General features: G+C 41.3%; 2 protein-coding genes across 5 annotated transcripts in view; both read right to left on the bottom strand.

The window, feature by feature from the left end:
• Window positions 1-1255, bottom strand: part of LOC112156320 (transmembrane protein 151A) — a 20790-nt gene extending 19535 nt beyond the window's left edge. Inside the window, exon 1 of the mRNA XM_024288560.2 lies at window positions 249-1255. Coding sequence (XP_024144328.1) covers window positions 249-317 — 69 coding nt within the window. The 5' untranslated portion in view covers window positions 318-1255. The remainder of the gene's footprint in view (window positions 1-248) is intronic.
• A 140-nt stretch (window positions 1256-1395) lies between these two features.
• spag17 (sperm associated antigen 17) overlaps window positions 1396-15883 on the bottom strand; it is a 19916-nt gene continuing 5428 nt past the window's right edge. For 2 of the 4 annotated variants that reach the window (XM_024287776.2, XM_024287777.2), the window contains exons 12-48: window positions 13985-14089; window positions 13460-13610; window positions 13169-13381; window positions 13043-13086; window positions 12855-12968; window positions 12597-12751; window positions 12265-12368; window positions 11065-11135; window positions 10389-10610; window positions 10099-10213; window positions 9493-9633; window positions 9275-9373; window positions 9122-9204; window positions 8936-9041; window positions 8635-8780; window positions 8155-8254; window positions 7948-8072; window positions 7752-7869; window positions 7190-7494; window positions 6946-7113; window positions 6754-6869; window positions 6115-6245; window positions 5910-6043; window positions 5647-5835; window positions 5454-5567; window positions 5028-5079; window positions 4801-4894; window positions 4666-4716; window positions 3271-3364; window positions 3072-3183; window positions 2942-2981; window positions 2805-2869; window positions 2599-2735; window positions 2293-2510; window positions 2156-2216; window positions 1863-2007; window positions 1396-1533 (exon numbers count right to left, since the gene is read on the bottom strand). In XM_024287776.2, the coding sequence (XP_024143544.1) occupies window positions 1439-1533; window positions 1863-2007; window positions 2156-2216; window positions 2293-2510; window positions 2599-2735; window positions 2805-2869; window positions 2942-2981; window positions 3072-3183; window positions 3271-3364; window positions 4666-4716; window positions 4801-4894; window positions 5028-5079; window positions 5454-5567; window positions 5647-5835; window positions 5910-6043; window positions 6115-6245; window positions 6754-6869; window positions 6946-7113; window positions 7190-7494; window positions 7752-7869; window positions 7948-8072; window positions 8155-8254; window positions 8635-8780; window positions 8936-9041; window positions 9122-9204; window positions 9275-9373; window positions 9493-9633; window positions 10099-10213; window positions 10389-10610; window positions 11065-11135; window positions 12265-12368; window positions 12597-12751; window positions 12855-12968; window positions 13043-13086; window positions 13169-13381; window positions 13460-13610; window positions 13985-14089 (4533 nt within the window). In that variant the 3' untranslated portion in view covers window positions 1396-1438. Of the gene's footprint in view, window positions 1534-1862; window positions 2008-2155; window positions 2217-2292; window positions 2511-2598; window positions 2736-2804; window positions 2870-2941; window positions 2982-3071; window positions 3184-3270; window positions 3365-4665; window positions 4717-4800; window positions 4895-5027; window positions 5080-5453; window positions 5568-5646; window positions 5836-5909; window positions 6044-6114; window positions 6246-6753; window positions 6870-6945; window positions 7114-7189; window positions 7495-7751; window positions 7870-7947; window positions 8073-8154; window positions 8255-8634; window positions 8781-8935; window positions 9042-9121; window positions 9205-9274; window positions 9374-9492; window positions 9634-10098; window positions 10214-10388; window positions 10611-11064; window positions 11136-12264; window positions 12369-12596; window positions 12752-12854; window positions 12969-13042; window positions 13087-13168; window positions 13382-13459; window positions 13611-13984; window positions 14090-15262; window positions 15458-15531; window positions 15621-15705; window positions 15778-15883 lie in introns of those variants that run through there. The other 2 variants (XM_024287779.2, XM_024287778.2) reach the window with 2 other exon arrangements.

The raw sequence follows: 15883 nt of genomic DNA, 5'->3' as shown, positions 1-15883 counted from the left end.
CCAAGGTCCTTGCGCGTGCCCTTGCTCGTCTGGACAGTCACACACAGGGGTAGAGAGGGGGGGTTGGAGGGGGTGAAGGCGCGTGTCGATGCTCACGCGGTGAATTATGTTAGGGAACCTCCAGCAATGACACAAACACAAGGTGGACCGTGAAGGTGGAGGGAGACCGGAGGGGGGAGGGGGCTCCTGTTTTAGCGTAAACAAACGCGCGAGCGCAGAAATACAAATAAAAACATGTCCTTTCATACCTGCTCTCGTCCCGACCCTTCCTCCAAAATGGGCTCTCGTGCGGTGGCCGTCTCCTCCTCCGTCTGCATTTTCCCTCTTGCCGCTCCTTCCTTCACCTTACATTCGGGCACAGGCGGCTCCCTCCCCGGTACCGTCCGAAGGCAGGGACCTCCCCGGCGGAGCACGCAGCCCGGTCACCCCATTCGCCGAAAGTCGGTGTCCAATTTCTCGTCCGCGGGGCCTGCGGCAAACGAGCATCCTCCGCTCCGGACCTGGCGGCTCTAACCCCCCCTCCTCCTCCACCACCCCCTGCGTCCTTCCCGCTGACCCGCTCACTTGTGGTTACCCTGCAGCCGAGCCATCCCCGCGCGCCTCCGGGGGTAGAGAAAGCGGGAGCGGGCGCCCACACGCCGTCCTCGTGGATGGAGCGTTTTTTTTTTCTTAGGCGCCTGGGTCCTGGAGCTGCAAGCGCGCGAGGCTTTGTGCACGTGAGGGCGCGTGACCGATAACAACACAATCAATTATTCGCCTCGGTGTAAATTAGTTCTCTAAGCTTGAAAATATATTTTTAAATTAAAAGGTGGCGGAAAAAACTGTAACGTGACATTAGTATCCGGCCAGACTTTAGTTTCTAATCCTAACTTTCTGCAGATTTACCGCAGCTTCCGCTGGGTCCCCGCTGACGTCATACACCAACAACCCCGCCCCCATCCGTTCACCTGTGATTAGCCCCTGGCGCGATGCTGACCCGCTTCAAATCCAAACAAAAATAGATATATTTATACTAAAACGTCAAAAAAACAAAATAAAACTCATATAAAAGCATACCTTACAGATTATCCTGCTGTACCCTGTCCGCGGGTAAATATGTCTGTTACATAATGACCTCCATTCAGAGCGCACGCGCTGAAATGTGAAACAATGCTGTCATTTCAAATTTGGGAATAATATATTTTTTTATGAAAGATTAAATAAAATTTAAAAAGTCTTGACTTAAAGGTAAATACAATGTCACTTTTTCGACACAAGCGTCTTATCAGCTTCACAGACATAAATGAGTGGTCACGTGGGGCTTAATGTGGGTTAATAAAGTCATTTGTAGGAATATTTAAAGCAAAATGAAGGAATCTTAGAGTATAACTTATGAAACAAAAGGTTGCTCTCTAATGAAATCTGAAGACATTTATTATTGTAGGATAGTCATTTGCGTTCACAAACAAGCCTGAGGAGCATTTTTGCTCGTTGAGTCACTCTTCTTCTGTTCTTTGGTGTTTTCCTCATCCTTGAGCCGCTCAGGAACGATGAGTGAAAATATGTAAGGACCAACATCACTGGGTTTTCTCTACATAAATGAAATAAATATCTGTCAATCAAAATTTAGAGACCCACTCCAATGAAAATCTCATTTTTGGTGTTTTTAACATGTTCTTGTCACATGTTTTGCCTATACTCTAGTGTGACTTACAGATTATTTTCTTAACTGTGCATTTTTTGATGTGACTTAAACTTTGAAAAATACGGTAAAAGACCATTTTTAGAATACCTTAAAAGATGATCAGTGTGGGTCTTTGAATTACTCTAAAATAATACAAGCTAGTGTCCTTCTGACTGACAGTCTGGGGTTTAAAGGATATTAGCGGTCACAGGCAGATAGAGGATGTCAGTCTCAGTATGGATGATGATGTCCTGGGAGATGTACTTCTTTGGTTCTGTTTCTGTTTGAGGTGAACTCATGGCAAAAAGCTGAACCTTCAATTCAGTCTGCAGACCTGCAGCCACCTAGAACAGACCACACACGTCCAGTCGAGTTACATCTTTACACAAAAAGCATCTTAACTTCAGTGGATTTTTTTACTTTTTCCAAAAGAAAATCTTAAAAGCAAGCCTTTTCAAATTAAAAAGGTCAACTTTTCAGATGAGAACTTACGAGTCCAGGGTTGTAGAAAACACGCAGACCTGTGGCAAGAGGGGGCTGCTTCACGTGAAACCTGAACATGGAGTCATACATCACTAATGCGTCTTTAACGTTTGCACTAAAATGTCCCGGTGGGTCTGGAGCTGTACCTGCACGTGTCAACGCCCACATTCTTCATGAACACTGCAGCGGTGGAGAGGGTCCCCGCCTCGACCACGCCGAAGTCCACGCTCCACGGCAGGAGCTGGAAGCCTCTTATTGTGGCCTCAGGGTCAGCAAGAGACGCCGTCCGACACTTCCTCCTCACTGGTTCCTCCACTGTTAAGAACTGGACAAGAGGATACCCAAACGGAACGTTAAAACTCTGCTGTGTGTGTAAAGAAGAGGATAAATTAAATAATTAAAAGCACAGATTAGACCCCAGAATGTTTGTGCATGTTATGGTGCATCTTTACATTTTGGTTGGGCACTCTGCGAGCTTTAGAACTAACGATGCAGTTCGGCAGCCTGACTTTAGTCTTCCTGAGCTTTCCGGTCACATCCACCTGAACGGACTTGCATCGCCTGGTGGAGCCCTTCAGGCTGCCTTCACCTGGAGACCGACCACAAACATTTACAGCCCGTTTCCCCGTCTGATCAGACGCTTTGGAATAAGACGAACCGGCTGTGTGTGGCGTCGGGTTGGACGGTCTGCTGCCGGGGAGCACCTCTGTTTCTGCTGCGTGACTAGAAAAAATGAAAATAAAAACTCAAACTACTTTAAAAACTAATAAAAAGTAACAACACATCTATTATTACCTTTCAGACTGAGATGGAGTTGGATTTAGGGGTCGTGGTGCTGCAAAGACAGACAAAAAATAATTATCTCTGCCATCACTACATTAAAAGTTCTACAATAGATCAAGATTGAAGTTTTAAAACAACGTACTGCACTCTTGATCAACATCATTCATGAAACCCTCATCACTTTTGGACTCTAAGATCAGTGGAAGATTAGTGGAGTGCCTCCGCATGACGGACGCTTGATTCTGCAGGAGACTCTGAGGTAACAGATTTCAGTCTTTTTGTAAACCTGACTGCCTAACATTTATCTAAAAACACACAAAGCAGATTAAATGAGACATTACTTGAAATAATGGAAAGTTTTCTGGATGAAAGTAAGGAACAATGTTTTTCTTCCTCAGAGCATCCTTGTAGGTCTTCTCCTGGTCCAGCTCACATCTAAAAACATCAAAGAAAATACAGAAACAGTTTAAACTATTGACTATAACAACACTGCCACAATTTACCCCTTTGTTGACATTTCTATGCACTCTTCAGTAAGTAAAATGTATTTTAGCATCGTTTTAAAAATAACCTGTAATAGACAAAACCATCAAACTAACCAGATTTATTTTTTCACAGCTAATTTAGATGTTTTAAGGTTGTAAAACTCCTCACTACACACTTTATTTAAACACTTTTCCCTCGTTGTGATAGTGTAACTGATAGACCAAAAATGCAATGATTCCAACGGATTCTGAAGCAGAGAAAAGCAGCTTTGCACTTTTGAGAATAAACACAAGAAAAGGAAAAAAAATGAGAACAGGAGAAGAAGAAAGTGAAGTGTTTATGCAGTCAACGTAAATCAGATGATTCTGTGGTGGAGAAAAGCTGCCTTGCACTGATTTGCATATAAACTTTACCAACGTAATGTAATGTTAACTTCAGTAACGTCAACTTTACTAATGTAAACTTTGATTTAGAAAAGTTAAATGTAAAGTTTACGTTAGTAAAGTTAGTCAAAATTTAATAAAATGTGTAAAAAATTCAGTAATATAAACTTCACTAATGTAAAGTTTACAAAGTAAAGTTAGTGAAAATTTAGCAAAATTTGTAAAACTTTAAAAATAAACTTAAACATAAACTTTACACAAAATAAAATGTTGAAACTTTATTAATGTGAACTTTACGACAGTAAAATGTTAAAAATAGCTCCATAGAGACTTGATGAGGTGAATATTACGATCAATGATTCAGTTTGTATTCTTTGAACTCGTATAATTTCAGATGCCAATAGAATATTAAATGGAAATGTCATTTCAATGGCATACTTTCAAGTTATTCGTGTACTACAAAAAAAAAAAAACAGCATTTTTAAGATTACTCTTGTTCTCGTTACTCTCAAAGTTCAAACCATCACAGAAAAATAAGTTCACTATAGAATGAAAACAAAGATTTGCTCACGATAGAAGATTTAGGAGACGAATTGACAGTCAACAGCGAATCAGGATGCAGAATACAACGCGTTTCACTCATAAAATGAATGAAAAAAGCTTCTGCAAAACTATGAGACAATGAAATGTGAACTGCATTATAGTGAGGAACCACTGTACTCTACTCCAGGTTTTATCTTTTTTACTAACAAATTACTTCTGCAAATATCCAGATATTTCCACGGTGACCAAAATTCCCAAAACGAGAATCACGTTTACAACACGGACATTCAAACAAGCTCTCCAACTGTATTTTAAAATCCCTACCTGTGTTTTGAAAGCCTTTCAGACCATTTTGAATCAACACCATCGATTAAACTGCAATGACAAAACATTATGATGACATACAAATAGCTTGAAATGTAAATCTGACGTAGTTTTACTTCTTTAAGTCACACTTACGCTTCAGAACTGTGTCCAGCCTTTTTCTCAGAGTCTTCTGGAACACGTGCACCCCCCATTGATGCTCTGACTCCCTGACAGTACAGGCTGCCCACTGTAGACAAACACACTTCTTTTATTCCTGAACAATACTTCAAAAAAACATTCATAAGATGTCCTGAAGATGGCTTTAAAAAAGAGTTTTACATTTAAAAAAAATTGTTTTTAACAACAGAGACCTCACCCACCTGACCGGCGGCTATCAACAGGATTGCTTGGATCAGCTTCCTCTGGAAAACACTACAAACAGCATCATTGATGATGTTTTTCTCACTGAGCTGAAGGGAAAACATCCTGCTTCCCATTCAACACAGCGTGTGGAAGGGATGACTGCTCTCTTCCGCTGTTATAACTGTGTTGTGTGTTTTTATTTGTTCATTTTAGAGATTTTTCTGTCATATTTTACCAATTATGAGGAGCTTTAGGCCTTGTTAGGACTTGTATTCTTGAAATTCTGGCCTTCTTGTTAGTTTTAGAGCTGACTCATGCTGACTCAAACGATTAATAGTCAAACATGGCAGCGTTCATACAACAACAGTAACTGAATTGACTTACTCAGTCCAGTTCTTATTTACAGTCAGTGGGATAGATGCTACCTTCCTGTTTGTGCTCACCAGGATGAGACTGCAGAGCTCTCTGGCGTGCTCCTGCTCCTCCTCAGTGCGAGGGTCTTTCACTCTCCTCTCCTCTGACAGCTGCTCTCTCTCCATCAAACTCTCAATGTATTTCTGGAATAAGAAACAACTTTTCACAAAAAAAGCTCAATGTGAAACAGGAAGCAGATGTTCCGGTAACATGTCAGAGAACCTTCAGTCGTGAGTCAACGGCGTCCCTGAGTGTTTTGGTGAACGCTCTGTGCTCGTGAAGCTCCCTCATCTCTAAAACTTCAGGGCAGCTCCTCACAGGTTGAAGCAGGGCTGCAGGACCCGCCCTCCTCTCCCTCAGGGTCAGGCCAACCCCAGCGTTGGTCCCAAAAGGGGGACCTGGGCTCCTCTTCTAAAAACACCACAAATTCAGGGTAAATGTGATGCTGGCAGGACTACAAAACCCATTTATGGGAAGGTCTGCACCTCCACTCCTGGAAAGTCATGCCAGCAGTGGTTTCTCAGGTTTGGAGGAGTGACATCAGGGACCCGTTTTCCTAGCAACCACTGGGACCATACACTCTGGGGGCTGGGCTTTAAGATGGTGATGCCAAACTCATCTGCAACCAACACAAACACATTGATAAAGCTCAGATTGCAATGACAAAATCAAATGTTTTTGAACGTAAACCTGGTTTGTTTGGCAGCGGCTCCTTCAGCAGCGCTACAGTCGGATCAGAGTACGCTTTGTCCAGCCACTCCTCCACGGAGTGAGAGCTCAGGAATTCAGTGCCTGAGCCATCGGCATGCAGCAGAAACAATCTAGAAGATTAAACACACAGGTGAGTGAAATGCTACGTTCACACCGGGCGTGTTCATGCATCGCTACATAAGTTTCAGCTGTTTGCAGCCTCTACAAACAAAGCCAACAAGTGTTGAAAGTTAAACTAGTTTAACCAATCAGGAACTCTGATTTGGCCTCTTTTTCACAACACAAAAGAGCTAACTGTTTGATAATTGATCATCGAGGAGAAATAAATAATTGCGCTTTGTGCGCAGCTGGAATTAAATGACACCAAGTCTTTCATGTTCCTGAATAGAGCTGTGAAAGAAAAAGTTTGAAGCAAGATTCACCAGATTTTCAACATTTCACACTAAGCCTTCTCCAAACGTGAGTACATGCGCTAGTATTGGTAGAAACACTCCGGTATGAACACCATTACCAAAAGCGAGTTCAAGAACCCGCGTTCACATCACATGTCCTGTGTGTTCCAAAAGACACGGAGAACAATCGATTACATTCAAGAGCTGAACACCAAAGGAAGTTTACCTGGGACGGCGATGTTTGAATCCGGATGGTTCTCCGTCTTCTTCCTCCTCAAACCTTCCCCGTGAGCTTGAAGCAGAACTCAGTTTTAACACTGAAATCTGTCCATCCTCCATTACCTGCAACACAGATTTTTCCCAATCAGCCCTTGTAGAAACCTTCACAACCACTGTGACTTTCCGCGTAGAAAGAGACCTGGAAGTGATTCCCATCATCATCCGTCATGTTACATGCCACCATGTCTGCATGACTCATGGTATAAGTTCCTGCTTTGTTGTGATTGGGAGACACAAGAGGGTCAGAGGAGTAGATGCAGGTTCCATCACGCTGGATCTGCAGGAACCCAGCGCTGGACGGGAACACCTGAGGAACATAAACAGCATAAATAGACAACAGTTCAGTAGAGTCAATAAGCTGATCCTTCGATGTCCTGAACTACCTCATACTCTCCATGGCTGTTGCCAGTGACGACTGTCCCGTCTGCTAAGAACGCCTGAGCTGTGTGGCGTTGGGGGTGCATCAACACTGTGGCGAGGCCTTCTTTCTCCACCATAACTACCCGCTCATTGTTGGACGCTCCTCTGTCATCCATCTCACATGCTACTTCATTATCAGTCTCTGTGTTCTGAAGGGAAGACACCTGCTCGTTACGTGAAGAGGTGTTTCTGCTTGTTATAGCCTCCTTTTCATATTTGCAGCCGCTCTGATGACACCAGTCCAGAGGGCTCACTTCGGGCTTCTGGCCTTTCAAAGTCAAAGAGAACAAGTTACTGGATTGTGTGTTTTTACTGGATATATTGTGTTTATGTACAGGGATAAAGCTCAACGAGGTGTCCATCATCGACTTTGCACTACTCGTTAATTTCTGAAGGCTGACACTTTGTCGAGCATTAATTTACCTCTAACCACGGTCACAAACGGAATAAATAAATCTCAAAACCATGTGATTCAAACCCATGTGATATTTCTGAGCTTGGTGTGTTTCCATCAATCATTCGTACCGTTCTGTGGGAGGTTCTGTAGGAAGCTGGTGATTCTGGTTCCGTCTGCGTGCTCGACAACTCGAGATCCGTCCGGATTCTCCACAGAAACGACCAGATCCTCTCGACTCAGCATCACCTGACACAAGAGGTCCAAGCAAGTTCACTCAAAGGAGAAGGTTACTCTCTCCAACACAGAGATTCAGATCACTTCTACCTGATTGGTGATGGGATCTGTGGCCTTATGGGTCAGAAGTGGAGTGGATGAGGTATTCGTGGTTCCATCAGTGCAGATGCGACTTCCGGTTGGGGTTGTAGTTTGCCAACATGGTTTGAAAGCCTCTGTGTAGACAAATCAGTTTGAGGATACACCCTTCAGTCAAATCCACCCTCAGGATTAGGAATCTCGATTCTGCATGTGGACCTGCTGCAGTCTCGCTTTTCTTGGGGTTCTCAACACCGTCGGACTCCGACACTGGACCAGCATCATTGCGAACACTGACAGAACCATCTGCACACAGAACCTACACCAAACAGAGAAGCAGTTAGCTTTATTTATGGTCCAATCCACATTAGTACTTACTGCCTTTGAACACACTCTGACATGCCGTAACACGATTGGTGTGAATCAGCAATTCTGTCATTTCATTTCAGCTTTGCACCAATGCTAACATAAATCAGCTTTTCTCCTCTTCAGACTCTGGTGGAATTACGTTAATTGCGTAAACGGTTGAAGAGTTACGGTTGTCAAAAGAATGTGGAGCCCAAACTACAGTGTTTACGGATTAAGATGTTTGTTTAATCCTGAGATTATTTAGTTAAAATAATCAGATATGTCCAATCTTCTATCCTATTAAAGCAGCATGACAAAAATCCAGAGTGAAGACTCCTTCTTCATGCGCACCTCTGTGGAGCCATCTTTCAGGAATCGGACTACATCTCCCTGACCAGTGATGATTCGAGACAGTTCACTGGAGAGAGATTTGTCTCGGAGATGCTGCGCTCCTTTCCTGACGTGAAGCGGAAAGCTCTGTCTCACCAAAATCGTTCCTGAAAACAGACACATAAAGTCAAAACTTAGGAATTATGTCATTCATAATATGGAAATATCAACAATTTTATTGCCTTAAAGACAAAGAAAAATGTCCACATCTTCTTAATGTGAGGAAGTGAGGACATTTAGGTGGATGTGTGAAGTGTTGCACCTTGTGTGTCCTCAGGCTGAAACTGCAGCAACAGGCCACTTGGAAGTGAAACATTAAACCCGCTGATTGGACCTGGAGGTGGTGCATCTGGTTGGTCTTCACACCCCTGAAAGAACCCATGACAAACACATCTTCTTTCACCAAAGGTTTATCTTTTCTCTGAGTATGCGCATAAATGAAACATACTTTAGAATAGCGGGTGGTGGAAGGAGAAGGTGGCTCCTGGGTGGAGGCTTTTGAGGTTTCTCCTTTTGCTTCTGGGGAACTCCCTAGAATAAAAGAATCTATAAAATCCCAGTTCTGGGAAAACCACACATGATACTTCTGCATGTGGAACACCTGTGTACTCTCCCGTGGGACCGTAAAAACTGTACGAAATGTGGATTTTATTATCCAGCTCTGCTGTGAACGAGCCTTGCTTCACCATTTTTCTCTCCACTAAAAAGGACACAGACACACAATCATCAGCATGACTCATCATTTTACAGACAGCGCCAAAACAGATCGGGATTACAGAACAGCCTTGGGCTTTAGTAATTTTTGGCCAGCGTGTTTACCTTTAGAGGTCTCCGTCAGGTTAGTAGGGGTCTGGTCTCGTTGCCCCTCGGGAGGTTTTACAGGCTGAACAACAACTCGATTTATGTGAGTGTAGAAATGATGTCCATCTTTCTTCACAGACACTTTCATCAGTCTGGAACCTGGATCGCAAAGTTCATGTGGAGGAATTATGACCAGTTTTATGTCTTTAAATCAAATATCTTACTATAATCTTTTTTCCACCAATCATTTTAAAATTATTTTACAAAAATAATTATCATAAGAAAAAAGTTGCGATTTTATGAGAATAAAATCATAAAATTATGAGAAAAAAGTTATAGCTTTACAAGAATAAAGTTGTAAAATTTCAGAAAAAAGTCATAATTTTATAAGTATAAGGCCATGCTTTCCTGAAAATACAATGGTATAAACAGCCCGCCCTCCTGAAATCCACTACTACTGGTAAAGAATCTTCTTCTAAAGAGCTCCAGTTTTCCTGAAAATGTGATTATTGTCCTTAAACTTACAGTAAGTCAATGCTGACTCACTAAAAGACTTAGTTTTTGCTGTTTTTTATAGAAATATAGTTGCAGTTCTACAGAACTGACATAATTTTTTGACTTTACCTTCAACAAAGTTGACATTCTCCACTGTGATGTGTCCTCCATCTGAAGGGAACAGGTTCTGGACATGACCCGACACGTGGATCAGCTGACCGTCCATGCTGTAGCCCTGGAAACTCTAGAAACAGAAACATCTGATGTTTATGAGAGCAATCTCTCTCAGGTAATGTGGCTTTTTGAAATTTGGTTTCTGGGGGCAGAATTTAATCAGTTTTCCTCAAATCCAAGGATCCAAAGCTGCTTGTTTTCAAAATAAAACTCATCCATGTTCTCATTTTTAAGCGTGTCCTCACCTTCGACGGTTCCTCTCTTTGTTCTGTTGTGACTATGGGCTCTTTGGGAGCTTCTCTTTGGCTTCCTGCTGTATTCGGTCGGCTTTTCTTTCCAGCGGACAAATCTTTGCCCTTTTCAGCTGAAGGCTGAGCCTCCTTCTGCTGCTTGCCCTTTGACTTTGGTGTCTTTAGCCGTTTGGCCATTTCCTCCTCCTGCAGCTGCTCTTGCTCTGCTTTCCAGGCCTGTAACAGCACATGAGTGATGAAACTAAAATACAACAACAGATGCACACTAAAGACATTTTAGACAGGTACTTAACTTTTACAAATGAAAAGAAATTATTTGAAGACTGACAAAAAAGTCAAAATGACCTGACATTTGGAAAACTCATTCTGATAGCATGTTTTTCTTCTTTTTAGGAGACTAAATTATACCTAAACAATATTCATACAGCTAAAGAGCAGAAACATCACTTAATTCTACTATTATTTTGCTGGAAAAGTATCAAACACAGCACAAAGTAATCACCTGAAAATGTTAGTAAAGCTTTTAAAGTTACACAATCTGCAACTAAATCACTTTTTTAGATTCAATTTTAATATTTATATTAATATTTTTAAAATATATATTGTCATAAAGTCACTAAATTCTACTTCAAATGTTTGTTTTTCCTGATTTAGATTAGATGGTACTGACTTTTAAGGAGCCTTTTCTGATAACCGGTTCCAGAGTGTCTTCCTCCGTCACAACCGGATCGATCCCGTCTTCTACAAGAGGAAACAGGTTATTTTAATGACACTCAATATACCACAAGCTGTGAGTTACCTCCAAAACACAGAGAAAAGTTGATTTCTGGTTCTCTGACTCTGATTAAATATTTTAAGTAATTTAGCAGAATTTTTGTGCCTGTTTGCATGCAAAAACAATCAAAACGCCGTTTGCAGCTGTGAGAACAAATCAAATTAAAGCCACAAGGGGTGTTACATGGCCCACAGTTGTTATTCACTCCCACTCTTCCGCCCCCTTTTGACCCGCCTTCACTGACTGAGCGGCTGGCACGCGCCCTTCACTCTCCGCTTCTTCACCTGTCTCTCTGGTCAGAGTTGCATGTGACAATTTGATTTAATTTTTATTTTTTATTTATTTATTTATTTTTTAATGGCAGGTCTTCTATTTTATCTCCATATCAACCATTTATGTGGTTGCCCGGAGATGACAAACAGGTCAATGTTATTTTTAGGAGAATCAGTAAAAGTACATTTTTACTCACTGGTATGTTGGTATCATATGTCATATTGTTTCTTTATATATAAAATATTAAATCATGTATTAAATTTTCACTATATTCTGACGTAAAATCCAGCGCATTAATGACACACGACCAGAATATATAGTTTACATGCACCACTTTGGTTCAACGGCACCAAAAGGGATTTTTTACTTTTTTTAAAAGATGGTGGCCTCTTTCTAAGGTCAAAGGTCAATGAAACGTAAGTCGTGAAGCCTTAACTTTATATGTGTGAAGTTTTGTATAGATTCTTTTCCCAAAGCGTGTGAAAATGTTAATATCACCAGATTCCCCACGCCGTAGTTCCTGTTGCCATCCCATAATATTGAAACTTCCCTTAGGTATCCCCAACATGTGTTTTTTTGGTTAGGTAACTTGATTTCAAAACTATTATTTTAGCCCCATAAGAGATTTCAGATTTGTTATCTCCAAAATTATTTTTTACCAGTTACTAGTTGTGTGCAAATGTTGGTGCTCAAATAGTGACAAAGAAGAATTGCAAAAAAAAAACAATTTTGTCTTTTAGTTCAGGACTGCTGCAGGACATAATTACAGAGCTTCAGCAAACAGTTGGTTTGGGATTGAAGTAAACATTTGTGATGCAGTACCTTCTGGAGCCTCAGCAAAGCTCTTATTCCCAAAGACCTCCTTTTTGGACTCCTCCTCTCTTGTCCAGTCTGTAATAGTATCGGCCACGTGCTCCAAGTACTTCCTGTCACAAAAAAATGCTCCTTTTGTTAAGATGTCTGCACATCTGAAAGTGTCTGTGGTGTCAAAATACTCCTCCGCTGCATTAGAGCAGCTCATTTGTCCTCAATAATTCATCCTAAGTCTAAGAGAGGGGTGGGTTGCCATGGTAACACTGGTTTCATCTCTTTGAATTACCACAGGAGTCCAAAACATTTTCATCTTCTAAAAAAAAAAAAGAGAGAACTCTGACCTGAATTTGACATCTGTGTGAAGTGCAACGTCCCAGAATTCCTGATTCTGCCGATCCGGATTCATGGGATTGTGGCAAAAAATATACAGGGTGTCAGTGTGTGTTCCTCTAAAGGCGTCCAGGCAGCGGTATTCCTCAGAGGCTAAAAGAAGAACCTAAATATTTAAAAGAGTTAAGAACTTAATTTAAAACCACTATCCAAATTTTCCTTTAAAAAAAAAGAATAAAAACAACAAAACCAGGGAGTCAGACGTTCACCTGCTGGAGGACATCGGCGCTGTGATGCTCAGTATAGCGCCGGTCATTCAGAGATCTCTGTCTACATCTCTGCAGGTCAGATAAATCCAAATGACTGCCGCCTTTTGCTAAAAACTGATGGAGGTAAAACAATCATTAAATGTTAGGAAAATAGAAACGACAAGAGCAGGAAACTTAGATAAGTTTACCTCTTTGTTGCTCAGATCTTTAGATGGAAACATCTCATCTGTACCTAAATAATGGAAAGACAGCCCATTTTTAGTTTCAGAAATGATCTAATTTAGTAAAGTTTTTGCTTGTTCAGCCATACAGACCTTTGTTTCTCAGGTTGAGAAGCTGCTGTTTGGCGAAGGTTTCAGGATCATCCCAGGGGATGAGGGTTTGACTCTGCCGCTGAGCTGTTTGCAGTCCTTCAGGAGGTCTGACAGCATCCAGTAACACGCCGCGCTGATCCACGGTGGTCAGCGCCATGGCCTCAAACACGCTCAGATGAAAGAGCCGCTCCACCTCTGCCCAGGTGACTGTCTCTGTGGGGTAGAAGTTAATCAGAAAACTGCAGAACTGCTCCAGAACTCTACAGAAACGAGACAGTGGGAGTCTCTGACCGTCTGTGCAGAAATGCTGCAGCTGCTGTCGGACAGACGTCCATCTGGAAGTATGGTTCCTCCGCTTCTCCACAGACTGGATCCGTGTCAAGACAGGAGATAACCTCATCATGGAGGCCTCCACCTCTGCTGGATTGAACCCGTGCTCCACCTGTGCAGGTCACGTTACATCAAATCTGCTTCATTTCTAAACTGTTAAGCAACAAGTATGTGACGCAAATTCTTCAATGCACAATTCGCTAATAGTGTTCACACTGGACAAGAAGGGAGGGGCTTCTTCCTTTTCTTTATATACTGAGAACTAGTGCATGTCTGCCACCAACAGGAGTCCTTTATTTCTCCTCCATGATCAATTTTCCAACAGTTCTGTGAATTAAAAGATGTTGAAACTTGTGTAGCTACACGTGAACGTGAGAGTCCAAAATGCGCTTCACATAGACTTTTCATTGGAAGTGGCCGCTTGAACACACGTCCCTGAGGGCGGTGTGAACGCAGCTTCAGAGAGATCTGTTAGGACAAACTCACAGAGATGTCCCTCAGCCGTAACGCCCTCTCATCCAGATGTTTGATGACCAGAGGCGCTTCAGTCTTCCTCTGAGCGTCCTCTTCCTCAAACTCCTCTAACAGTTTCTAAGACAGAACATGAGTCAAATCCTTCAGTAAAAGCAGAAAATATACATGTGTGTGTCATGGTGCTTTCATCAACACCAGAAAACATCTCAAGTAAAGAAAAGCTTCATTTGATGCACAGATTTAGATTACAGTAAATCAACACGTTTGTTTGTTTCTTTATAACCAACAGAATATCCCACTGTAAGTAGATCATAAATGTGTGATACATGTTTTAAAATAAACTTCAGTACGTCACAATGTCTAATAATCATTTTGCTGCTTTCCACTTTGATCATAGCGCCATCTTCTGGAAGTAAGCTGTACATTATTTCTTTGTATATGGTGTATTTATTTGTCACTATAATTTAATTATTGTAAATATGTATAAAACACCTTTTATAAATGAGTGGCTTAGTGACTTCAATAACAAAAAGTTTATTTTCTAAATGGTAAGGTGGGATTTTGCTGGACAAAATGACCCCTGATAAAGTACTACTAGAATTGTTTGAAAGGGTTGTATATTTTAGATCTTGTAGGTGTCTTAACAGCGCTAAAAACCTTCAAACTAAAGTAATTTATGCCTACTTATAAATCTGCATCACTAAAATTTAAAAACTAGCAACATATATGACATTTAATGCTGAAATGTTTTCTAATATAAGACATTTAGTAACAGTTTTTACTTTTAAATAGTTTTTTACCGTGTTTTTTCAAATATAAGATCCACACTGAAAAGTTGTACATGAAAAAGTGACCAACAAAAAAACGTAATTTTTCTCATTAACTAAAAAAATACAGACAATTTATCCCTGAAAAAAGTGCATTAGCCAGGATCTCCCACAACATCACACTAGACTAAACAATGACAGCAACAAACAGTAAGCACATAAACACAGTAACTAACACATACGGCAAGCTATACTTTAAAATTGTTTTCCATAAATTGTACTGTATTCATATTTATTCTAATACATTCAATCAGGTCAAATATCATAAATTTTAAAACAAATAAAAAAAAAAATGATTAAATTGAGCTGAGTTCAAGATTGAATCAGTGTAAGAGTTAATTCTGTGAGTATTTAGGTTGAAATTTGGAAGAACCGTGTCGTTCAGCACCTTGGACAGCGCCACAGCTTCACAATTTGACTGTCAGCTTGTTGCAGCCACGAACATTTGGAGTTTCTACTGCACCTTCTTATCGTCGTCCTTCTGCACAGCAGTTAGAAGGTCACTTATTATGAGAAGTTTTTCCTCTTCTGTGGGTATTTGAGGCAGGACCCTCTGGAGCATGTATCTGACCAGCTGACTGTCTAACCACACGTTCTCGTCAGCTTCAGGCTCCTCTGAGTGATTGGATACGGCGAGCTGCTCTTTGGAAATCACCACCTGGATACACATGGGTGGGAGTAACACAATAGACTGCAGCAATGTCATGACACACAAACGTTTGTCACACAGACCTGCTCCAGCATGCAGTGCAACATCACGGGCACGGAGCAGGCTTCAGGGGGAACGAGGTCCAGCAGGGAGTCATAGTAACACATGTCCACTTCATGCAGAGAAAAGACAATTGACTTTTTCTTTACTAAGAGTGATGAAACTGACATTTTTTTTTAAAAATAAAGATTTTCAACCTTGGTCTCTGAGAGATTCCTTACAAACTGCCTTCATCGAGCTGATTGGGCTTTGCAAGGGAGGCGTTGGAGCGACCTATCACAGTAAAGACACAAAGTAAAGCTTAAATAAACATAAGCCCGCTTAGAAAATAAAACTAATCAGATGTAATGTAATATATATAAATGTGTGTTACTA

The sequence above is a fragment of the Oryzias melastigma genome, linkage group LG18 (genome assembly GCF_002922805.2).
Source record: "Oryzias melastigma strain HK-1 linkage group LG18, ASM292280v2, whole genome shotgun sequence".
In the NCBI taxonomy this organism is placed as follows: Eukaryota; Metazoa; Chordata; class Actinopteri; order Beloniformes; family Adrianichthyidae; genus Oryzias; species Oryzias melastigma.
This window is presented reverse-complemented; position numbering and strand designations above follow the sequence as displayed.